The sequence below is a fragment of the Trichechus manatus genome, unplaced genomic scaffold (genome assembly GCF_000243295.1).
Source record: "Trichechus manatus latirostris isolate Lorelei unplaced genomic scaffold, TriManLat1.0 scaffold00130, whole genome shotgun sequence".
Classification (NCBI taxonomy): Eukaryota; Metazoa; Chordata; class Mammalia; order Sirenia; family Trichechidae; genus Trichechus; species Trichechus manatus.
Genome location: NW_004444066.1, coordinates 446,733 through 472,304, shown reverse-complemented (window position 1 = coordinate 472,304; position 25,572 = coordinate 446,733). Strand labels below are relative to the sequence as shown.

General features: G+C 53.4%; 1 protein-coding gene across 2 annotated transcripts in view; it reads left to right on the top strand.

Moving 5' to 3' along the window:
- SYNPO (synaptopodin) overlaps positions 1 to 19,882 on the top strand; it is a 39,746-nt gene extending 19,864 nt beyond the window's left edge. Inside the window, exons 1-2 of one of the 2 annotated variants that reach the window (XM_004384890.2) lie at positions 10,091 to 12,136; positions 19,217 to 19,882. In XM_004384890.2, coding sequence (XP_004384947.1) covers positions 10,091 to 12,136; positions 19,217 to 19,882 — 2,712 coding nt within the window. Of the gene's footprint in view, positions 1 to 9,758; positions 12,167 to 19,216 lie in introns of those variants that run through there. The other variant, XM_004384889.1, reaches the window with a different exon arrangement.
- Positions 19,883 to 25,572: the final 5,690 nt, after the last annotated feature.

Here is a 25,572-nt window from a genome sequence, read left to right as displayed (position 1 = left end):
TAGTTTTCTCATCTGTAAAATGGGGATAATGGTACTCCATACCTCACAGCTTGTGAGGATAAAATAAAACAACACAGTAAAATAATGATAGTACTTAACTGACTGCATGGCACGTAAGAAGTGCTCAGTAAACTGCCACTTTAGTAATAGAGGCAGAGTGCACCTGGCCCATGACAAGTTTGCCTATGGTGACCACTTGCCATGACCGAGGGATTCTCTTCGCCTTTGGCAGATGTGAGCCAGACTGAGACCTAGAGAGGTTTATTTAGCACAGCCTGGGGGGGACGTGTGAGGGGCTGGCGGTGGGTTTGTCTGTCTCAGAGTGCAGGCACCTCCATGGGAGAGGTAGCAGTCTAAGAAGCCTTGTCCCAGGACAGCTCCGTGGTTTACCCACGCTCTGTGGCTCCAGCGTGCTTGGGCCACTATTATCATTCCTCTTGCATTTCCCCCCCGCCCCACCCACCCCCCGTTATTTATTTTTCTGTGAGGAAGGAATGTGGGGAATTTACCACAGGGCGCTGGCCTTCACTTTCAGCTGCTCAGAGACTGCCTCTTCTGTAAGAGGGAAGCAGCCGAGACAGATGGCAGAGGAAGCAGCAGAGGGTCCTGGCTGGATCTGTGTCCTGAGTCGTGGGGCAATTATGTAACCCACCCAGAGGCCCAGGGCAGACACCACTGTTTCTGATCTCTGGCCATGAGCCTTGAAGTGTGCATAGCTCCCATGGAATTGTGCCAGGATCACCCCATTCACGCTCGGCCTCTAGACGAGCACAGATGAGTGTGTTTCTCTGTCATAGGTCCCTTCCTCTCCAGCTGGTCTTGATTTGGGGCATGGATAGGGGAGTGAGGTGGGGATTACCTTGAGCCTTCCAGGCTCTGCTGAGCATCCCATTGCTTGGAATGCATCCCCGTCTCCATCCTTTAAGACCTAGGGCATACGCCACCCTCTCCAGAAAGCCTTCCCAGATTGCTTCATCCTGATTCATCTGTCTCTTAGATTCTGTGTTCTCTGGACCATTTCATGGAACATTCTGTGTCTTAGATCTAACACAGCAATTTCAGGTTTCATCTCCCTCTTCACCCACAGACTTGTTGCTGACCCCTTCCTCACCCACCCGCAATCTCCCCTTCTCCTAGGAACCACCTTCCAGATCTTAGATCTCTAGGGAGATTCAGTGGAGCAAAATATGGCAGTGGGAGACCTTGGATTGTGGGAGGGCTTGTCTTGCAGTCGTTTATTCAGTCAACAGTTACTGAACCCCTTCTGGGAGATGGCCTCTGCTGGGCCTGGGGACATTAAGGAAGGATGGAGACCTGCTCCGTCCCTAGGCTGGCGCAGGGCCAAGAGAAAGGGCCACATCTTTGTGGAGGGCCCAGAGTGTACCGGGCCTCAGGCTAGACTCTGGGAACCCCAAGATGACTTAGGCCCGGCCCCACCCTGGCAGAGGAACAGTTTAGGGAAATCAACCTCTTCTCTGCCCTGGCTCGCCACATTTTTGTCTCCTGGATTATGTGTTTCTCCAGAAGGGTGTGGCATGGCAGTCCTTTCTGCACTTCCAAGGCTCCCAGGGACCTGGGGAGGAAGGTGATGGAGCAGGAGAAGGCTCAGAGGACGCAGTCTGGCTTACCAGAGATAGGAATCGGGGTTCTGATCTTGGCTCTATATGAAACAGCCCCTCCCAGTTTGCTGTGTACCTGGGGCTGAGTCCTGTCCCTCTCTAGACCACCCTTTCCAAGTTCCTGAAAATCTACTGATTATAGACTGATTAGCAGTGAGGCCCAGTAGAGCAGGCAGGAGGGAGGCAGTAGTTCCTGGCCCTGAAGGACCCTGTAGAAGTTCCCTGGTCAGTGAGCAAGGAGCAGTGCTTGTGGCCTACAGAGGTGGCTTCCCCTGAGGCCTGAGCTGACTTGGAAACCCTAGTCTAACGTTCCCCCACCCGCCCACCCCTGCCTGCCTGATCTTAACCCACTGTCAGCATGCAGACACCAGGAGTTTGGCCAGACACAGCCTCCTTCCCCTGCAGCCTTGGCTTCTGAGCTTTCTCAGCCTGCTGTTTCCTCTGAGCCTCTTCCTGCTCTGAGGCATCTGGGCCAGGTTGGACAGGGGAGGAGCACTAATTTAGGAGTCTGAATGGATTGATGAGGGCTTCCTGGAGGAAGTGGCAGTTCGGCTGGGCCTGGGACAGTGGGTGGGGAAAGTGAGGCAGGATGAGTGAGTGTGTTGTGTGGGAGGACCTCTTCAGAAGAAAGGAGCCCAGGCTGGGACCAGTCAGACTGCCTGGATCCCAGTGCTGCTCTGCCACCTGCTAGCTGTGGAACATGGGGGGTGAGTTTTTTTAATTCTCTGTGTCTTCGTTTTCCTCATCTGTAAAAAGGGGATAAAGGAACCTCCCTTGTGAGTTGCTGTGAGGATTAAATGAGAAAATACATGTTAAGCTCTTAGCTTGCCAGCATCTGGTGTTCAGAGAGTATTGGCTACTGTCGTCCTCATCGTCTTCATTGTTATTCTTACAAGTACTTACGGAAGATGTGGGGGGAAAGGAGGAATACAGAAGTAAAGCAGTTGAGACCCCTGCCCTTGAGGCATTTGCAGTCTATGTGGGACAGTAAGGTCCAGACACCTATTACTGCAAAGCAATGGGTGGGGCAGCATGGCCCATGGTGATGGGCCCTGGACTGGGAGGTGAGCCACCCTGAGTTTGAATCCCGACTCTGCCTCTGACTAGCTGTGTAACCTTGAGCAAGTCACTTCACCTCTCTGAGCCCGTTTCTACTGTAACACAGAGATGAGAGTACAGCTGACCTCATGGGTCACTGGGAAGATAAATGAAGCACGGGCCAGTCATGATGCCTGAAGAGTAATTTTTACTGAAATGAATAATACACAAAGTGATGACATCATTAAGTGGTACAGATAAAATGTTCCATTGGTGGATCAGGGAAGGCTCTTTGGAGGGGGTGGTGGCATTTGAGAAGTCCCCTAGGTGGTGCAAACAATTAGGCGCTCAACTGCTAACAGAATGTTTGGTGGTTTGAACCTACCCAGAGGTGCCTGGGAAGACAGGCCTGGCGATCTGCTTTGAAAGGCCACAGCCTTGAAAACCCTAGGAAGCACAGTTTTACTCTGCAACACATAGGGTCACCATGAGTCGGAACTGACTCAACGGCAACTGATTTTTGGTTTCGGTAGGAAGGCTGGGAGGGTTAGGGCATGTAGAAAGGATGTGATGATAGAGAAGGGTTCCCAGTAGAGAACCTGTGCAAACTATACTTTGGAAGCAGAAACTCACAGGGCCAAGTGAGAAGTGTGAGCCATTGAACTCCCTCTGGCCACTGCTGAGGGTACTGAGAGAAGGTAAGCAAGCTATTGCGAAGGCCTGATGTCAGGGGTCTTGAATGCCAGGGTGAAGACTCTCTGCTTGATTCTCCATGTCCTGGGGAGGAGAGAGGGTTTTGAGCAGGAGAGAACCACGAGCGGAGCGAGGCGGGAGGAAGATGAATCTGGCAGCGCGGGGTGGGTAGATTGGCAGGGGAGAGACTGGGGGCGGAGAGGCCATTTAAAAGGCTGTTGCAAAATTGGTTTTCCTGATAAAGAGCCGGGCTGACTCATCTGTGGAGGAGAGAAGTCACATACAGCTCCTCCTCAGTGCTGTCGATGTGGGATTTTCCTTTTTTCGTCAGTGAGGCAATTGGTTGCCTTTCTCGGAGGCTTTGGGAATGGAGGCCACTCAGCCAGCCACTGGGAGCATCTAGCAGGAAGCTGGGCTGCAGGGAGGACCCAGCCGGAGTGAGTAGGAGGAGCGCTCTGAGGGGCCTTTATGGTTTAGGGTGTGTGACTTAGGGCATGTGGCATCCCCTCTCTGGTCTCAGTTCCCCTCTGGGCATCAAGGGAGAGGCCTATGGGGACTTATCCCAGATCATCAGCGAGCTGGGCCTGGGGCATCCTCTCCGGTTCCGATGCTTCTCCCATTGCATGTCTAGTGTGTCCTGGCAATCATTTCCACCTTAGTGTGTCTTCTCCTCCTGGGAGGAGGGCTGGCGGTCTGCTGGGACCAAGCAGGTCATACTCACCGGGACTGTGTTGTGGATGGAGAACTCCCCAGGGAATAGAGGCTGTGTCATTTCCTCCTTCAGGGGGAGGATGCAGGGCAGGGGCTGGCAAGGTAGCCAGGCCATTACTCAGGCCTCATTCATCTTCCTGCCCCCAGCTGAGCCAGAGGTTGAGCAGCGGCCAGTGCTGGTTCCTTCCTGACCCCACCAGGGGGGCAGCTTACCCAGCCTGTTTACCCTTCCTGTTGCCAAGACTCCTGGGTGGTCACAATGGGCTGCCTCCAGCCAGTCTCTCTTCCTACCTCTGCTCCCAGTCCCACCACACCCGACCCGGTCCTGGACACTCCCATTGACGGCAGCCCGTGTGAAGAAGCATTTCCTTGAATTCTCCTTGTCCTGACCTTTTGCTCTGGCCTCCCTTCCCCTGCCCCACCTCCCTCCTGTGGATCCTTGGTCCAGACATGCCCAACGGTGGGCAGAACAGGCAGCTCTTCCTGCGGAGGGGGGTGGGGTGAGGGAAAGGGCTTGTCCCTGCCTGAGTAAAACTAGAACTGTGGTCTCCTGATTCTTAACCCAATGCTCTTCCCACTCCGCTAGTATTTTATGTCCTATCAGTCATTTCTACCTTAGTAAAAATAAGTTTACCAGCTCTTCTCCTGAGAGGAAGAAGGGAGAGGAAGCATGTGTTGTTCTAGGCAGCTGAATTTTCAGGGGAGAAGGCACTGCTGAGGGGCAGTGATCACAGACGAGGAAACAGACTTCTGCTGACCATTGTCCAGGAGCCCTGGGGCTTCTACTGGAACCCCTGCCTCCAGAGTTCAGGTCTGGAAGGCAGAGTAGTTAAGAGATGAGACTCAGCGGCCAGACTATCTGAGTTTTGAATCCCAGCTCTGCCACTTACATGTTGTGTGATCCTGGGCTGGCCTCTCTTTGTCTCGGTTTCATCTGCAAAATGGGAAGAATAATAGTACTTTCTTCTCAGGGTTGTTGTGAGGACTGAATAAGATGACAAGTATAAAGTGTACAGCACAGCCCCTGGGCTCTAGTGAAGGCTCAGTAATTAGAGCAACCATTGCTAGAATCCTTATTCTAATGATTGTGCTCAGGGCTTCTCACCTCCTCCCCAAATCTGGGATTGAATCCTGTTGGACCCAGGTCTCCTGACCCCCAGGCAGTTCTTTGTGTTTGCCCCCCACCTCTTCCTCTCTTGAAGGTCTGTCTTTAGGGCTCCTGATCCCATACCCACGGTGGGCCTTTAAAGGGCTGACACCCCAACCTGTCCCTGCAGAGGCACCATGGCCAGCCCCTTAGATGCAGGTTGCAGCCAGGCAGATTAGGGGCTCAGCGAGGAGCCTGCTCTCTGTGGCCCTTGACCACCTCCCACCCCTCTGACACCAGGGAGCATCTTCTTGGACCCAGCTGGCTGGGGCATTTCCAGGGGTGGCAGTTCCCTAGTCTGGGGAAGTTTGGATTTAGCTGCCACCCTGGTGCCCCAGATGGGGGACTCTGGGATGCCTGTAGTTGGCCAAGCCCCCCCTTCTCCAGCTTTGTTTGTGCAGGATGGCAAAAATCGCCCGGATTGCTGTCTGGGTCCAGTCCAAGCCTCCCGCCGAATTCCTTTTCCATCGAGTCACTGTGGGCTGAGGTGGGGGCATGGGAGCTCTCCTCAGAGGGCAGAGCTCACTCACCCCTGGCCTTTTCTGCCCAGTTCCTCTTGTTCCCAAACAGCAGCTCAGGGGAGGTGCCAGGCTCAGAGAAGCAGGGGGATCAGTCAGTGGCAGCCCAGGCTGGGAATGGAGACTGGTGGGAGTCAGCAGACCTGGGTGCTGGGCCCACGGCCTTCTGTGTGACCTCAGACAGTGCCCTTTCCCTTTCTAAGCCTCACGAACCAGTTTATCTCTGGGGGCCCTTTACCCTCTGACAGTTGAGAATTTTTCAAACCCATGGCTGCTAACCTAAAGGTTGGCAGTTTGAACCCACCCAGTGGCTCCATGGAAGAAAGGCCTGGCGATCTGCTTCTGTAAAGATTACAGCCAAGAAAATCCTATGGAGCAGTTCTACTCTGTAACCCATGGGATCAACATGAGTCAGAATCAATCTGGCGACAATGAGTTTGGTTCAGTTTGGCCTTTTAGATTCAGCTGGGGATGGGATTGAAGCAGAAAAGTGAGGAGAAAAGCAGGAAAATGCAGGGATTTTGAGATGTCTGGCTTGTTCAAACACGGACGTACTTTCTGTGTGCCTAGTAATGTGGGAACCAGCCAGCCAGAGAGCGTCACACTCTCTGAAGTCAGGTAGAGCTAGATATGAATCCAGCTCTGCTACTTTCTGGCTGTGTGACCTGGGGCATCTCACCTGGCCTGTCTGAGCCTTGGTTTTCTTATCAGTAAAATAACAATAATTATAGTTTGCGTTTCATGGGGTTGTTGTAAGAATTAAGTAAGATAATATATGTAAAGTGCATGTAAAAGTACACGGTAAATGCCCAATAAATGTTAGCTACTATTACTGAATTGTGCCATAAGGGAATTTGTAGGGACTGGGGATGTTTATCCTGACCATGTCCCATGGAGATGTGATGAGCATCCAGGCATCTCAGAAGGGCTGTCAGATTGGAAAGAGAAAGCCCTGGAGGACAGAACCATCAAGAGGAGGTGGAGGTTATTACCAGCTTACTGTAAGAAGCAACTTTCTAGCTAAGAGACGCTAATTAGTGGAAGGCACCTCCCTAGGGTTGTGAGCTCCCTGTCAGTTGAGTGTGTAAGCAGAAGTTTGCACACTCAGGGGGGTGGCTTTGGGGATGCAAGAGTTGTATGGGGAATTGGACCTGGTGATGGCCACGCCTGAAATTCTGAGGTTCTGTGAATTGGGGCAACAAGCTCTGCCTCTCCATAGATCTGGAATCCTCTGCTGTGTGACCTTAAGAGAGTCACATCCCCTCTCAGGACCCTGGATCTATACAGTGAATTTGCTAGAAGGAGATCTGACCCCTTCCAGGGAGTAGAGTGGGGTCACCAATTGCCAGCTCATTCCAGGGTATCATGAGCCCTTGCCTCATTCCAACTGAGCTTGATAACAGTAAGTCCTTGACATCTGTTGCCTTATTGCTGCTCCCAACCCTAACATGAGCGCTTGTATCACCCCTTCTCTGTTAAGGAAATTGAGGAGTGAGGCTCCGAGAGATGTACCAACTCGCCAAGCCCACACAGCTTGCAAATGGCAGAGCTTGGATTTGGGCCAGGCAGGCTGGTTTCTAAGCAGAGCAGAGGAGATGGACATTATGTAAGACGGACATTACAGTGTGGCCTTCTGGGGTGGTTGGCTGCTCCCTTTCTCAGCTCCCCCCAGGGAGCGGCCTGGTCAAGCCCTTCATCTTTTACAGATGGGTTGATCTGGGCTGGAGAGGAGCCCTACCAGGAGGGAGCAGGTGTCATGGGTGGGTGGGGCAGGCTGTGTGCTCTCACAGGTTGAGGGGTTGTGGAGAGCCAGGCCCTGATGGGAAGAGGGAAGAGAGGGGTTGGGGCCAGAGAGCTTGTCACTGGTGGGCCTCGTCTGCAGTTCCTCTGCTGTAGGCCTCCCTGCTGACTCCACGTGCCCAATGTGGGGATCAATGGGCTCTACTCTGGACCACTTTCTGAACCTCAGTTTCCCCATCTATAAAATGGGGGTGGTGGGGAAATAGCATCTCGATAGGGCCCTTCTAGCTCTGAGAGTCCATGAATCCTGAGCTTCCCTGGCAGGATGCCTAGAAAGACTGTCCCTGGAGACCCACTCAGCATGTCATGGCCAGTGCTAATGAGGGCAAAGTAGGAGGGAGGGTAGGGTCAGATTCCTCAGAAACTAATTAGCTTCCCATAGTTGGTGGGGGAAGGGGATGGAGAGAGGGATTTTCCCAGCCACAGACTGAGCTTCTAACACTGGCCACAGGGTGATCCATCTGTCCATCCGCTCATCTGTTCATGCATCATTGTTCAACAAGCATAAATTGAGCACCTACTGGTGAACAAGACAGACAAGGTCATTGCCCCTAAGCTTATATTCTAGTTGGGGAGACACAATAAAAAAGGAAACATGTAAAGAGGATAATTTCAAACTTTGGTGAATGCTGGAACTGGGGAGATAAAGATAAATGGTTGCCTACAGTGTCTGGCAATCTGCTTCCAAAAGGTCACAGCCTTGAAAACCCTATGGAGCAGTTCTACTCCGCACCCATGGGGTGGCCATGAGTCAGAATCAACTGGATGACAATGAACGACAACAGTGAATCTACAGAGTAACAGAGGCCTGACCAGCCCGATTTCTGACCCCAGTTCCCAGACTACAGACTCATTCCGAGCCTGACCCTCGCTGACTTTGTCTCCCATATGTCCCAAAGGGACCTTTTGGGATCAGCAGACAGCTTGGGCTGTAGACCACAGAGAACTGGATCTGATTCCAGCTTTGTCACCCTTAGCTATGTGACCTTGGGTCAGTTACTTCTAAGTCTCTGAGCCTCAGTTTCCTCTTCTGTGAAACAGGGGCAATAATGCCTGTCTCATAGTGTTCATAAAGTGTTTCATAAAATAATGCAAAGTTCCTGCATAGTTGCTACTCAAATTAGTGCCATTTATTACTTTTCCAATGTTAAAACATGAGTATTTTTAAATGATCATTTAAATAAAATGGGAAGGAAATTCTGGAAGGATATTGAAGAAACTGTTAACAATGGTTACCTGATTGTGGTGTGGGCTGTCTGGGGATGGAGGGAGACTTTCTCTGTATACCTGTTTATAAGCTTTTACTCTTGGACCATGTGAATATTTTGTCTGTCCTTACAAAGGGAAATGTTAGTAGCATCTCTCTTTAAAATCAAGCCCAATTACTATACTATGAGTTTGATAGTATAAAGGGCCCTATGGAAGACACAAAGAAAATGTTCTGTGGGCTCATTCATGCATTCAGTAATATGTACTGGGGGCCCGCTTTCTGCCAGGTGCTATTCTAGGGGCCAAGGTTAGAGTGATGAACAAGGTGGACAAAGTCATTGTTCCTAAGCTTATGTTTTAATTGGGCAGTAAGACAATAAACAAGGACACATGTAAAGAGGATAATTCAAACTGTGGTGAATGCTATAAAGAAAATAAACCAGGAAATGGGCTAGGAGAGGAGAAGGCTGATTTTAGAGGGAGGCCTCTTTAGAGAGGTGACATTCAAGTTGAAACCCAAGTGGCAAGAAGAAACCGACATGAATTGCCACTTGCAAAAAGATCATTTCAAGCAGAGAACAGCAAGGCCCTGAGGCAGGAACAAACTTGGCATTTTCAAGGAACAGAAAGAAAGCCAGTGTGTCAGAGCCTAGTGAAGGAGGAGAAGGGTTGAAGGAGCTAAGTCAGGGATGTAGCAGAGGCCTTGACTACCAGGGTGAGGGGTTTGTAACAGTTTGGTGAAGTATCGTATCAACAACCTTCAGGGGAAACCCAAATGAGGACCTGCTAATCCTGGAGGGATAATCAGGGCAGGCTTCACCCAGGTGGTACATTTGAGTGGCCATGAAGGGTGGATCAGAGTTTGTTATGAGAAGAGGTGATTCTAGGAAGCAGTGAGTGAAGATCAACTTCCAGAAAACAAGATCATGTTGAAGGAGGGGTGAGGTGACCACATTCTGTCTGTCTGTCTACACCTGTGGTTCTGCATTTGCATTTGCTAACTGGGTCTCTGTCCCCCTGCAGCGTTGGGCCAGAGCACTAGCCTCACCGAGAAGGATCTGAAAGAGGCCAAGGCACGGAGCCAGCAGATTGCAGCCCAGCTGACCACCCCTCCCAGCTCCAACTCCCGTGGCGTCCAGCTCTTCAATAGGCGCCGGCAGAGGGTGAACAAGTTCACTTTGGAGAGCCACGGCCGGAGAGGACAGAAGCCCAGCCAGGAGTGCCTCAGAGTGCACCCTGACAGCCCCACAGGCCATGCCCGGGGGCTTGGCCTGAGTCCCACATCACACCCCGAGCCAGGCCGTCCAAAGAACTCCAACTCCCAGAGCCCTGGCACAGGGATCCCTGGCCACAGCATGGAGGGGTACTCAGACGAGGCCAACTTGCTGCGGCACCTGGAGAAGGTGGCCAGTGAGGAAGAAGAGGTGCCACTGGTGGTTTATTTAAAGGAGAATGCAGCCCTGCTGACGGCCAATGGGCTCCACCTGTCCCAGAACCGAGAGGCCCAGGAGGCCCCACCGACCCCACCTCTGGCTGAAGTCCATAGCCCAGAAGCAGATGTCAACCAAAACCTTTCCTCGCCCAGCGCCACACTCACTACACCAGCTTCTGACAGCAACCACAACCCGCCAGCCACAGATGTCAAGCAGAACCCACCAGCAGCTGTCATTCCACTGGCACTTTCTAGTGCCCAACAGAATTCTTCTGAGGAACAGCTCCCGCCAAATGGCACAGTGCCAGATTCCAAACCCAGTACTCTATGTGCTGGCGGGCAACCCCAGGCACCAGCTGCAGAAGTGAAATCCAGCACACTCCTAATTGATAAGGTATCAACTCCAGCTTCCACCACCAACACCTTCTCCAGGGAAGCCACTCCCATCCTCAGCTCGGAGGCCTCGACACCAGAGTTCATGTCAAGCTCCCTGCTCATCGATATCCAGCCTAGCAGCCTAGGGGGGTCGGCAGAACAAGAGATGCCTGGGCAGGCAGCCACCACCACACCCGCCAAGCTGTATAGTGAAGTCCACTTCACACTGGCCAAGCCCCAGTCAGTGGTCAACAGGACGGCCAGACCCTTTGGGATCCAGGGACCAGGGGGTACCAGCCATATGGAACGAAGCCCGATGGTAGAGAGACGACATCTCGGGGAGAAGGCCCCAGCCCCCCAGCCCCCCAACCTGGCAGACAGAAGCCCCCAGCCACAGAGACACATAATGTCCCACAGCCCTATGATGGAGAGACGGCCCTTGGTGCAACGAAGTCCAGCTTTGGAGAGACGGCCCTTGGGGAACTTCACCCCACCCCCCACCTACGCCGAGACCTTGTCCACGGGCCCCCTGGCTTCCCGGATTAGGTCTCCCCCCTCTTATTCTGCCCTGTACCCCAGCTCTGACCCTAAGCCTTCCCATCTGAAGGGCCAGGCAGTTCCCACCAGCAAGACGGGCATTTTGGAGGAATCGATGGCCCGGCGGGGCAGCCGGAAATCCATGTTCACCTTTGTGGAGAAGCCCAAGGTTACCCCGAATCCAGACCTGTTGGATCTGGTGCAGACAGCCGATGAGAAGCGGAGGCAGAGGGACCAGGGGGAGGTGGGCGTGGAGGAGGAGCCCTTCGCTCTGGGGGCTGAGGCCTCCAACTTCCAGCAGGAGCCAGTGCCCCGGGATAGGGCCAGTCCCGCAGCAGCTGAGGAGGCCCTCCCGGAGTGGGCCTCGTGCCTCAAGTCACCCCGCATCAAGGCCAAACCAAAGCCCAAACCCAACCAGAACCTCTCTGAGGCATCCGGGAAGGGGGCCGAGCTCTACGCTCGCCGGCAATCTCGAATGGAGAAGTATGTCATTGAGTCTTCAGGTCATGCGGAGCTGGCCCGCTGCCCTTCACCCACTATGTCCCTGCCTTCATCCTGGAAATACTCCACTAATGCCCCTGGGAGCCTCCGAGTGGCCTCTCGCAGCCCAGCCCGGACCCCACCTGCCTCCCTCTACCATGGCTACCTGCCTGAGAATGGGGTCCTGCGCCCAGAGCCCACCAAGCAGCCACCATACCAGATGCGGCCCTCACTCTTCGTCCTCTCGCCCATCAAGGAACCTGCCAAGGTCTCGCCAAGAGCGGCCTCACCAAGAGGTGTCTCACCAAGAGCTGTCTCGCCTGCCAAGCCAAGCTCCCTGGATCTGGTGCCCAGCCTGCCCAAGGCAGCCCTGCCACCATCTCCTGCCCTGCCTCGGCCCTCACGCTCCTCACCGGGCCTCTACACCTCACCTGGCCAAGATGGCCCCCAGCCCACTGCTGTGAGCCCTACCTACAGCAGTGATATCTCCCCCGTGTCTCCCTCCAGGGCCTGGTCTCGAGCTAAGCAGGCCCCACGGCCCTCCTTCTCCACCCGGAACGCCGGGATAGAGGCTCAGGTGTGGAAGCCTTCCTTCTGCTTCAAGTAGCCAGACCCCACAGGGGGTCCCACTGCCTGTCAAGGCCTCTCTCTGAGGGCCCGATGGAGAGCAAATGGGGCAAGAGATGGCACAGGGCTAGTCAGGAGTATGGGAGTCTGAGATCCAAGGTCTGATGCTGCCACCAGCTAGCTTTGTGACCTTGGGCAAGTTGCCTCCCTCTCTGAGCTACAGTAGCCCCTCTCCTACCACATGGGGGGTTGGACTCCCTGTCTGAGGGAATCTGATGTCTGATTCTGGTTGGGGAGGAGAGTCATGGGGAGCGAACTCCTTAGGAGGCTCTAATGAGGCTGAGGGGGCTTCCTTTGACCTTCGCGAGCTATAGGGGTACCAGAGTCTGATGCCAGCGTCTTGCTGGGGAAATGGCCTAGAGGGGGCCCTAATGGGCTTTTGGAGCAAACAGAGCCTGCCACGCCCGTGGAATCAGCTAGCCAAGTGTCTGCCTCCTCAGCTGCCTGAGGGGGGCCTCCCTCGTTGTGGCCCAGTCTCCTGGCATCTTTCTGCCTCTTGCTGGATTCTCACCTCCACAGGCCTGTCTCTTCCACCTCTGCCTTCCAGACACCGCTTCCTCTCCACTGCTTCAGAGAGCTTTGCCTCAGCCTCCACCTTTCCTCCTCCCCTTGGGTCCTTCTGCTGGACGAGGACGTGGCCCCCCACTGCTGTCTGACTTGTTTTCCTGCCCCTCTGCTCATCCACCTCCTTGCCCTCTCCCAGCATCTGGCTCTGCTTCAGACCTCAGTTCTGTTTCCACCTGGCTTGCCCCCACTGCCCTGGGGCGGGGGAGGTTCCAGGGAATCCCAAGAGGAGGAGGATGTGCAGATGTGGGCATGCAGGTAGGAGAGAGACCCCAGCGACATATCCATTGACTAGTTTTGGCTTCAGCCTCAGCCAAGATCTTCCTGACAAAAAGCAGCCATCTTGGTGCAGTAGAATGGGCCCCAGGGAGAGAGGCAGGAGAGGAGGGTTCTGATCCCAACTCAGACACCCATTTGCTGTGTGACTTTAGCCAAGTCACTTTCCCTCTCTGGGCCTCAGATTTCTCATCTATATACTGAGGGCCCTTCCAGCCATGGCAGTCTGTGAAGATAGACTGGCGCTTTGGGAGAAAGGCTTTGTAAGTGACAAGACGGTCCCCTGAGGACAGAGGGAAAGGAAATGGGCTCCTGCTATAGGACAGGTGGAGGTTAGATGTCAGCAAGGGCACCCATTGAGGGTGTGGTTGGAATAAGCAGCTGCAGGAGGCCAAGGGATCTGAAGCCTAGGCTGGGTTGGTTGAGGTTCAGGATTGCCTGGAGATTGGGCAGCATAGCCGGGCTAGGTCAGGAGCAGAGCAGCTCAGTGGAAAGGGATGGAAGAGGCCTTAATGCTTTGAGGAAAAGGCTGGGACTTAGGAGATCTGGTCCTAACAGACTGACTCTGTGTATCTTTGGGTCTCACTTTCCTCATTTACACAGTGATGGTTTTGAGTTAGGTAGTCAAGGTCCCTGCTACCTCTGACACCTTTGATGTGCTGCAGCCCCCCAAAACCAGGCTTGGTGGGGAGTGAGAGAAGACAGATGCAAGAGATAGGATTCAGATGGAAGCATCCGTAGGCTGGGGGGCGAGGACCACTCACTTTCTCTTTCCCAGCCCTATTTCTGGGCTCCCCAGGGTGTGAAGGGTGGTGGGGGTGGTGCCCATGCTGGGCTGAGCCTGTAGTTTTCATGAGCTCCCAGCTTGTCTCCATGGAAACAAGGGGTGCCTTCCCAGTGAGCTCATTCCACCTAGAATGCGGGGGTTACGCGTGGGGGAGTTGTGAGCCAGCTCAGCTCTTTCCTGCCAGCACCCTTCAGGACAGAGTGACACCCCCCACCCTCACCTCACCAGACCCCTGCTCCCTTTGACCCCTGGGGGCTAGCAGTGGAAGAGCCCGCCCTCCATCCTGCAGCTCCTGCGGCCAAGCCGACCTCTTCTCGGACTCCGTTTTCTCGCCTGTTCTCAATACACTCTGCCTCCAATCTGCCTTGCTTCTTTCTTTCTTCCCTGCTCGCCGTCTCCCCACCTTCTCCCTGATTCTGGCCTAGGAAGTGGAGCAGGAGCAGTCACACTCCATTATTCTGTGTGAAAGTTTGGTTGTGGGGTGTCTGCATGCTCCGACATCTGTGGGGTGTCTGGATGTGCCGGGGGACAGACCTGGGCTGGCTGGGAAGTGACAGCTGCCCTCTCTTCCCTAGTCCAGCACTTAGGAAACCAGAATCCTGTGGAAATCACATTCTGCTTTCTCCTTCCCTTGGAGTTTGGCCAGAAATTATGTAGACCATGGGAAAACCCCATAGCCCCTTACAGCCCAGGTCTGTTTGGGTTCTTTAAACATGGAATTTAAAAGCCTTGAGCCAGAGCATCCACTCTCCTGTTCCCTCAGGCCCCCTCCCCACTCCCTATTCTCTGACTCAGGCTATTTCCCACATTAGTTACCACCTGGCTCCTGAGAATATTTGAGTGCACACCCCTGGTGGGGGAAAGAACTGCCACCCAGAGTCAGGAGAACTGGGTTCTAGTCCCCAATCTGCACTTGACACCTTGTGTGACCTTAGACAACCCCTTCCCAGCTCTGGCCCTCAGTTTCCCCTTCTGTGCAAAGAAGGATTGCAGAAGGTGGTCTGGGAGCTCTTTTTGGTCTCTGATAGTTTGTGTCTGACTCTGCTCTACTCATGCCCTCACCCCACACATGTGCCTGGTGCTGGGGTAAGTGGGTGCTGACTTCTGAGTTCTCACCTGCCTCATTTCCCAGGAGTTCTGGTGTATGGTACATTGAGATCTTTGCCAGGAAGTGAACAGCTCTGAATTCCTGCAGCATTTTGTGCTGTGCCCCCCCGACCCCCGCCACCCCTGCACACATACATGCACAGTCGGTATTCAGACATGGAGTTAGTATGAGGTCAGCCTCTGGCTTTGCTTGGCCACCTCCAAACGATGGGGAGCTGCTCACCACTGCCCCCAAACCTTCCAACCCATGCTTGAACTGTCCTGTTTATAATCCTGGCTGAATTTTGTTACTCCTTCCACTCTTCGGCCCTAGCATTCCCTTTGTGGCCACCAAAGACAGAGACCACTCTTTAGAAATGTTCAGACAGTTAGAGTTCCAGTCCATCTTCTTGTGGCTAAAGAGCCCTGGTTCCTCTGCCTCAGTGCTTATGGACTGGCTTGGATCATGAGCTCGGGGCTCCACCTCCCTGGGTGGCACTGTAGTTGGGTGTTGGGACCTGCCTGAGCCCACCCTGACTTGGCATTTGGCTCTGAGACTCTGGTCTCAGCCTCCAGCACTTCCCTCTGGCCCTGGGGGAGGGACCTCCCTCCCAGCTCCTCTCCCTTTGTTACAGGGTCTGCCTCCTGCATCCAGGCTATCTGAAAGCTTCCTGGGATGTCACACACACACAACAGCTCCCAGTGTCTCAGGCTCATGTGTACATAACTCTGGGGGTGAAAGGAAGTAGGTCCCACTCTGAGCCTTAACTTTTCTGCCTGATGGCTGGGGGCTTGTGTGTCCCCAGGAGTTCTCTAAAAGTTGCTCCAACACTACCATCCCATGAAAAAATCTCCTGTTCAGGCTGCTGTACAACATCCCCCGTACGCTAAAGGGCTCTACTTAGTCTGGGCTCATCTAGCAGCTGCTGCATTCTGTTTGGAAAAAACAGACAATTTATGTCCCTTTCTTCCTTTAGGTTGGGAGGAATTAGATTCTGGTTGGATGAAAGAATGATTGGCTTGATTATGGCTGATTACTGACTGGATGAGAGACTGGATCTTGTGGATGGTTTTAGATTTTGATTGGGTAGGAAACACTGAAGGACTGGCTAGCTCCGGACTCTGATGGATGACTGCTGGTGAATTTGGACTGGAGTGCAAAGCTGAGTGGACTGGTTATTGCTGGAATCTGATTGGAAGAATAGTCGAATGGTTTAGCAGGTGCATGCTAGTTGTGGATTCCCGAGCTCTCCACTTTCAAACCAGTTCAAACTACTTAAACATGGTTTAGCTTTTGAGCAACAGATAGTGTTACACAGACAGACACACCACACACATTTCCAAGTGGAGCAGAACACACTGGGTGGTTATGTCTCTGAGCTTCATTTTCCTCATTAGTAAAGTGGGAAAGATAATACCAGTTACCTCACCGGTCTATTATGAGGATCTAATGAAAGATAAAGGATGAGACTAAACCATGTAGACTAGAAAGTCCTTAAAGAATGTAAAAACAAATGGCATTGTGGTGTCAGACCTCTTCATCTCATGCCAGGAGGAGGAGAGAGACTCACCGCCAGCATCAGCCCAAGGCTGATTGCTATGAGGCGGAGGTCAGACATGCCTCCTCTCTCCAAACTTTTCACCAATTCTAACACCAGCCGTCCCTCCACGGCACTCTCTACTTCTCTGCTATTGTTGTTATGTGCCATCAAGTTGATTCTGACTCAGCGACCCCATAGGATAGAGTAGAACTGCCCCATAGGGTTTCCACGGAGTGGCTGGTGGATTTGAACTGCTGACCTTTCGGTTAGCAGACTGATCTCTTAACCACTGCACCACACTTCTCTGCTGGGTTCGATAATTCGTTGCAATGGCCACACAACTCATAGACCATACTCACACTTCTGGGGTTTATTAAGGACATATAGGCAGTCCCCAGGTTACGAACGTCTGACTTACGGACAACTCATACTTGCTCCTTAATGTTATGGAACTTTGCCCTCACTTTGAAACAACTGAACCAACCCTTACAACAAATTCTTCATCCCAATCACCTTCACTTGCTGTGTGTGCAGCTTTTAAATCACTGAAAAGGCTTCAAGCCTTTTTTTGCACTGAAAAACCCAAAACCAAACCCGTTGCCATCGAGTCGATTCCTACTCATGGCGGCCTTATAGAATAGGGTAGAACTGCTCCATAGGGTTTCCAAGGAGCGCCTGGTGGATCTGAACTGCCGACCTTTTGGTTAGCAGCCGAACTCTTAACCACTACACTTCCGGGGTTTCCTTTTGCACTGAAGTAAGGCTAAATAAGAACCATAGGCACCTGTTCCAACTTACCTGCAAATTCAACTTAAAGACACAGGAACAGATCTCGTTTGTAACCAGGGGACTGCCTGTAATGAGTTACAACTCAGGATCAGGATCAGGAAGCATGTAGGCAAAGTCTCCCTTCTTCAGTGCAGGACAGCTCTCTCAGCTCCTCTCAGCTGTGCAGGCCTCCTCTTGGTCCCGAGGACAGGCTCCTCTCGACCCCCCGAGGACAGGCCTCCTCTCAACCGCTTGAGGACAGCCTTCTCTCAGCCCGCTGAGAACAGGCCTTCTCTGTCGGGCCTGGCCTCTGCCCTCCTTGGTCAAGTGCTACAAAGCTCTTTAACTCCACCAATAAGTGCTCAGAGGCATCCCACTCTACCAGCAATCCTCCTGCCCGAAGGTGCTCAGCTCTCTAGCGATGTGGGTTGGCATGCCCACTGTAGCCACCTCACTCAGTGGGCCAGGAAGTCTACTGCGCCATCTCACACCAGTCTCCTAGTTCTGCTGCTGCTGTTTCTCTGCTGTGCTTCTCACCATCTTGCTGCCTTGCTGCCTTCTCCCGTGTAACACTCTCTCTGACTCCTGGGTCTGGGAGGTTCTCGGCACAGGGGCCTGAGGTTCAAAGGATGCACTCCGCCCCTGGCTCTTCTTTCTTGAAGGTAGTGAGGTCCCCCTTTCCTGCCTCTAAGATGGCTCATTTTAAGCCTAGAGGGATGGCAAATCTGACCAGTGCCCTTGTTAGGGTTCCGTATACCTCATTTGCATGGTCCCACTCCCACCAGGCTTCTATGCACATTATTTGCATTAGCAGCAAGCTGTCCAATCCCCTTGGTGGGCCCTAAGCACCTTATTTGCATAGTCCCACCCAGTCATTGTGTGAGAGTCACAGAGATTATGGCTAGAAGGGCCATATTAAATAATTCACTGCACCACAAAGAGGTAGGAAACAGGCATGGCAGTGCATAGCAGAGCAGTGTTATAACCTCAAAGCATGTTCACCAAAGCCACACTGCCCACCCCATGCTGGCAAGAAGTTAAATGAGGGGAGTGTACTCCTAGGGAACAATGACCCAACTTCCTTTTGTGTTTCCATCTGTCAGTGAGAACGTCCTCCCTGCTCAGGTATCAAGGGAAAAATAAGGAGGTGACCATAGCAACATGGCAAGGGAGTTGGGGCTGAGTGAGCCTTTCACCAAGTCCAATCTTAAGAATAGTCAATATTTTTCAAATTTTGAATAGGTAGTACATTCATATGGTTCACAAATCTATACTTATATAAATACATTTAAAAAGCATTCCTACCCTCTGTAGTTGTACACCCTGTCCCTATTTACTCCATTTCCTAATGGATAACCACTTTAGTGTGTATCCTTCCGGTCTTTCTTTCTGGTAACTAACATCTATTGATCCCTTACTCTCTTCCAGGCAATGTTCTAGCACATGTAATGTTCTTCTAATGGTTAGCTCTTTCAATCCTCACAACAACCCGTAGGGTAGGTGCTGTTATTTCCCCCATTTTACAGTGGAGGAAGCTGAAGCCCACAGGGGTGAAGCCACTTGCCCAAGTTCACTCAGTAAGTGAAGCCAGCATTCTTTACCACTAGTCATCCGCCTCCCTGTTAAGCACAAGAGCACATAGCGTGGTGTGTCTTCAAACATTCTGGGCTGAGAGTAGGAGTCCCTGGGTGGTGCAGATAGTTAAGCATTCCACTACTAACTGAAAGGTTGGTGGCTTCAACTACCCAGAGGCACCTTGAAAGAAAGGCCTGGCGATCTGTTTCTGAAAGGTCACAGCCTTGAAAACACATGGGTCGCCACGGCAACTGGTTTGGTTTTTTGGTTTGGGGCCAAGTTGGGGTACCTGTGTGTTACTGCACGCACTACATGACTCGGCGTTGATTTCCCGGCTGTGTACAATGGATAAATCAGACTCAGTCCCTTCCAACCCCAGTATAGAGGACTCCAGCACTAATGCCTGTCCTTACCCTCTCTGCTCTCTCCCCAGGACCGCCGGGAGAACCTGCCCATCTCCCCGCCCTGGACGTCAGGTGCGTCCCGGCCCCCCAGCAGCCTGGACGGCTGGGTGAGCCCGGGGCCGTGCGAGCCAGGCCGGGGGAGCAGCATGAGCAGTCCCCCGCCGCTGCCGCCGCCGCCGCCCATGTCCCCCTCGTGGAGCGAGCGCTCCGTATCCCCGCTGCGTCCCGAGGCCGAGGCGCGGCCACCCAGTCGCCAGCTGCAGGCACTACTGGCGCGAAACATCATCAACGCGGCCCGACGCAAGAGCGCCTCCCCGCGGCCCGCGGGCGCCGAGAGCCTGCGGCCCTTCTCTCCGCCGCCGGTGCCGCCGCCGCCGCCGCCGCGCATGCGCTCGCCGCAGCCCGCCCGGCCCGGCCCTGTAGCGGCGCCCGGGGCCACTTTCGCCCCTATCCAGCGAAGCCAGCTGCCAGCCGGGCCCTCGCCCTGCGCCAGCCCCCGGAGCCCGCTGCCAGCGCCGTTCAAGCCCTTCCCCTACCGCCGCTCGCCCACGGACTCCGACGTGTCCCTCGATTCCGAGGACTCCGGAGCCAAGTCTCCAGGCATCCTCGGCTACAACATCTGCCCCCGCGGGTGGAACGGCAGCCTGAGGATCAAGCGTGGCAGCCTTCCTGCCGAGGCCTCTTGCACCACATAAATCCTGACCCCCACCCCACCCCAGGCGGGCCGGGCTCGAAGAAGAGCCGCCGGGCCTGATGAACCCCAGCACCACGTCCCCAGGGGTCTAGCCTTTTTGCACAGTTCCAGAGATGGGGGGCGGGGGAGGGGGGACAACGGAGAAGAGCTCTGGATTTGGGAATGGCATAGAGATCCAAGCTTGGGTCCTAGCTCTTACTCTGTCATTCAGTGTCTGTGTGACCCTGAACAAGACCCTCCTCTCTGGCCCTTAGCTTTCCCATCTGTTTAATGGCGCTTTGGCCAAGGCAATCTTCAAACATCTAAATGCCCCCTTCCATCAATATATGGAGCCCTGGTGGCGCAGTGGTTAAGCCTTCAGCTGCTAACCAAAAAGGTCGGCAGTGTGAATCCACCAGCCGCTGCTTACACCCTACACACATAATAATGCCTCGGAAGAGGCAGGGCCTTGTGTCTGTGGACCCCCGGACTCCTCCTCTCTCCCCTCCTGCCTTTGCTCTTTAGAGCCTGGCAAATGAGCATGTTCAGAAGATCCTAGGCCCATGTCCCCTGTCCAGGCTCTGGCCTGACCACCCAGCTCCCTGGCACCAAGTCCCAGGCATGAGCAGCTGTTTTCCATCCTTTCCCAGACAAGCTCTATTTTTACCACAGTGACCTTTAGAGAGGCCTTGTGGGCCAGCTCAAGGTGCCCGCTGGCCCCTCTGGAGAGAAGTGGTGGGAAGATTCCCCCAGGCTCTGCTCATGCTACTTTCTCTTCCACTCCAGCTCAGGTTGTCCAGGGTACCTTATCTGCAGCCAGGGAGGAGAGCTATAAGGCTATGGCCTCCCTCGGGCCCAGGGTCTGGGCCTCCTGGCCTCTGTAGGTGCTCTCCAACCCATCTCTCCCTTCTGAGCCCTTTTATGGCAGGTTCTGGGCTCAAAGCTGAGCTGGGGAGAGAGAAGGAGATAAGGAGCTACCCTGTAGCTTTACCAGATGGCCCCCAAGTTTAGGGTTGTCCATTTGGAAAGAGGGAGGTGAAGAGTTCCTTGTTATGGCAGGTATGCAAGCAGTGGCCAGGATGCAATAGAGGGGATTCCAGCAGGGTGTGGGATTAAGCTCAGGTGACCTCTCAGGAGGTCTATTGGTTCCAAAATGCGTTCCTTGGTATTAGGAAGGGGGATGAGGGATTGGCTGGGCTTGAACTCAGGAGGAGATGAACTTGGGTGGGTGAGTGAGGGGTTAGGGCCAGGGTCTGCCCATGTTTCTGGCCCCCTAGGAAGTACCCCACTCTTCAGTTTCAGGTCCACCCCCAGGGTCTGGTCTGCACTGGGCCCAGATGAGAGGACAGTGCTCTGTCTCATTTCTTTCCTATAACACTCTGGCCTAGCTAGTGCCTGGTGCCCAGTGACCTTGGGGAGCCTGGCTTTGGGCTCTAGCCTATCCTCTAAGCCTTGGTGGCTCTGATTCCAATCCTCAGAAGGGACCGGGAAGGAATGTGGCGGTGAGTTCTGTTGACGTAGAGTTGGCTGGTGGTGCCCTGTAGAGATTCAGACTGTCAGCTTCAGGATGCTCTGGGTTGGCCGAGGAACAAATGTATGTCGGCAGAAAGGATGCTAGGATGTTGCTAATGTGAGGGACAGTGTGATTTGGAGTTAGCATTGGAGTCACCCACCCCTCAGGATGATGTTAGACCCAGGGCCCCTAATGAGGTTGGGACAGCTGAGGTCGGGAGTTGGGGTGGGAGTGGAGTGCTTTGGAATAAAGGAGATGCCAGAGGATTTGGGACACAGGCCCTGTTGGTGGGAAGAGGAGAGGGTGCTCCTGCTGAGTCAAGGATGAGTGACCACATTACCACAGCCCCCAGCTGCTGTAGGGTCTCCTTTGGTATGGGAGGCTGGGGCTGAGAGGGGCTCTCCCAGAGAAGAGACATGATCTGAACTCTGGCTGGTGCAGAGGCATAGAGGATCCACTTCTACCTGCATTTCCCCAAAGAGCCAGCAGGAGGCAGCCTTGAGAAGCTGTAGTTCTGTCTCTGGCTGTTCTCTGCTGGCCATTGCCTTCTCCCTGACCCACAAGTCTAACCCACGAGAGCTTGCCTGTGTCCTGCCTCTTGCCTCCTGTAGAATTCAGCTCCAGCTCTCAATAAATGCTTCCTGCATCCTTCTGCCTCCTGTGTCATTTTCAGCTGCATCTGAAGTCCTTTCTTTCTCCACAACCGTGCAAGAATACATGGGGGCTCTGGGTGGGTGGGAATATTTACAACACATGGGTTGGGAGCTTGGGAAGGTGAGATGGGAAACAACAGAAAAACTTGGGGCCATAGGAGAAGCTATAGGTTCAAGTCCTGGTACTGGATGGCTAGTGGCGTCCCTGGGTAAGTCCCCTCCTCCAGGTCTCAGCTTCCCTATTTGCATAATGAGGGAGTTGGGGTAAGTGGTAATCTCAGGGTGGTATTGCCCAGGCTCTGGCCACAGGGCCTGGTCACTGGTGGAGGGGCGGCTGAGCTAGATCTGGGCCCAGTGCTCTTGGGCTGCTTCCTCAGGGCAGGCTGGAGCTCCAGGGCAGCAAGAGGAGCCATGATGAAAGGTCACATTGAGCCAAGGCAACACTCGTGAGGTCAGGACCCAGACCACCAGGAGCCCTCCTCTCCTGGTGGGGGCGTCACGTGCCTAGAAAACGTATTGGGGTCCCACTCCCAGATGAGGCCAGGCCTGCCCTGCTTACATCCCTCACCCTTCCTCTCTGGAAGACCAGGCCCAGCAGCGACTGGGCAGAGGAACCTGAGGGGCAGGGGGCTGAGGGGCAGTCCACAGCAGCAGAGTTCAGGCTTCTGCCTAGAGAGGGTCTCAGAGACACACCTACACGCAGATACCGACATGTCTCACCCTAGGTCCAGCGCACCGTTGCTGATTTCACCCTTCCCTGGGAGCTGTAGAGGCCTGGTGGCTTTGTGGTTAAGAGCTCGGCTGCTAATCAAGAGATTGGCAGTTCAAACTCACGAGCTTCTCCTTGGAAACCCTGTGGGGCAGTTCTACTTTGTCCTATAGGGTCACTATGAGTGGGAATCAACTTGATGACTGTAAGGTTTTTTTTTTTTTTTGGTTTTCTGAGAGCTGTGGTTGGTGTACCTCTGACTCAATGTTTATCTTTACCCAGAACCTCTCCCGAGTGCAGCATCCTTCGCCCTACTGGTCATCCCATCCCAGTGCCCAGACACCTCAAACCAAGTCCATGCAAAACTGAACTCAGTAGCTTCCCAAACCCCAACCTGCTTCTCCCCTTGTTACCTACCTTAATCACCCAAGCCAGAAACCTGGGAATCATCATTGACTCCTTCCTTCCTTCACCTCCCACATCCAATCTCTCACCAATACTTAGTAAGTCTCCAAATACCCCACAAATCCCTGTTTTCCTCTTCATCCCCTCTGTCACTGTCCTAGTCCAGCCACCATCTCTCATCTGTTGTTGTTAGGTGCCACTGGGTTGATTCCAACTCATAGAGACCCCATGTGACAGAGTAGAACTGTCCCATAGGGTTTCCTAGGCTGTAATCTTTACAGGAGTAGATCACCAGGTCTTTCTTCTATGGAGCCACTGGGTGGGTTTGAACCACCACCAGGGCTCCTATCTCTCACCTGGCTACCGTGAAATCCTCCTTACAGTCTCCCTGCCTCCAGTCTTGCCCCTCTGATTGTTTTACAATGGCACTCAGAGATATCCTTGAATGATGCCAATCTGAACATTCCACTCCACTGCTTTAAACTCTTCAATAGCCCCTCATTGAAAAGCCTGCTGTCTTAGTGCTGCTATAACGGAAATACAAGCGGATGGCTTTAACAAAGAGAAATGTATTCTCTCACAGTCCAGTAGGCTACAAGTCCAAATTCAGGGTGTCAGTTCCAGGGGAAGGCTTTCTCTTTTCTGTTGGCTCTGGAGGAAGGTCCTTGTCATCAGTCTTCTCTTGGTCTGGGAGCTTCTCTGTGCAGGAACCTCAGGTCCAAAGGACGCGCTCTGCTTCTGGCACTGCTTTTTTGGTGGTATGAGGTTCCCATGTGTCTCTGCTCGCTTCTCTCTTTTATATCTCAAAAGAGATGGTCTTAAGACACTATCCAGTCTTGTATACCTCATCAGTATAACTGCAACTAATCCATCTTATTAGATCATGGTGATTGAATTTACAACACATAAGGAAATGACATCAGATTACAAAATGGTACACAATTATACAATGCTGGGAATCATGACCCAGCCAAGTTAACAGATATTTTTGGGGGACACAGTTCAATCCATGACACCTACTGTGATCTGGCCCCTGCCCATCTGTCTGGCCTCATCTCTAACCACTGTCCCCCAAACCGTAGCTCCAGCTCTATGGATCTACTTGTGGATCCCATAATCTCTTTAGACATGATATGCCCTTTCCTGCCAAGCCTTTGCCCCTCTTATGCCCAGTGAGCTCCCACTCATCCCTCAAGGGCCAACTCAGATGTTTCTTCCTCTGGGAAGCCTTCCCCACCCCCTCTACACGCAGGCTGAACTGAGCTGGTGACACCCTCCCCTGGGCTCAACCAGAGCATTTCCCATCATGCATCTCAAAGGCTTGTTTACAGGTCTGACTCCTGCCTGGCTGAGCTCCTTGAGGACAGGGCTCTGTCTTATTTATATTTGATCCACTGAGAGAGGCTCAGAGAATGTGAGAAGGTGGAGGGGAAGGAGGGAAAGAGAGAGAAAAGAAGGGAGGGGAAAAAAATGCAGGAAAGAAGGAAAGAATAAGTAAAGATACTGGAGACAATTCATTTATTCATTCAACAAATATCTATTGAGTTTGAACCAGGCACTGTTCTAGGCACTGAGGATACAACAGAAGCAAGCTGAAGTGAGTGGTAACTGACTCTTACTACTTCCAGGTGACTTTGGGGCGTGCATGCAAGTGTGTGTGTGCATACATGTATGCATGTGTGTGTGTGTGTGTGTGTGTGAGAACACATGTAAGAAAGCCCTTCCATCTGCAAGGGCCTATTGCCGGGGCACCTGTCTTCCCTAGGGCCTAGTGCTTTTAGCATCTGGCCCCAGCTCCTGTTGCAGCCCGAAATAAGGCTGTGACCCATCGCAGGGCAGGGACGAGTCTCATCAGCTGAGGCCAGAGCCGGCTGCAGGGCACACACTGCTCGATGACCACCGACTGCCGACACAGACCCCGACCTTGAGGGCCTAACACTCCTGTCTGCCTGCTGTGGCCCCATCCTCTCAGGTACCAGGATCCCAGGGGAGCTGTGGGGAGTGGACAGGGGAGCCGAGCCAATTCCCAGGGCCCCTTCCCCACAGACAGAGGAAGGGCCCTGCAGAGGGTCGGCAGAGTACGGACATCACAGAAGCCTGGACCCTGGGTTAGGAGGAGAGGGACTCGAAGCTCTAGGTTACTCTTGGTTAAATGGGGAGGGGGTGCCTAGGATTAGAGGTGGGGGTAGGTAATGGCTCTGCTCAGGACTGCAGCATGTTTAGGCAATAGAGGGAAGTAGCTTCCCTGTCTGTACAGCGAGGGGCCCTTCCCAGTGTCTGTGAGTCTCTGCAGGGGGTGTATCTATCAACAACATATCCACGCGCCGTGGGCCCCTCAGTGGTCACAGGTAGGGCACTCCCAGCCGCCTCATGACTCTCACCTCAAATGTACGCAGGCACACTCATGTTTGCATACGGTTTAGGGGTTCATA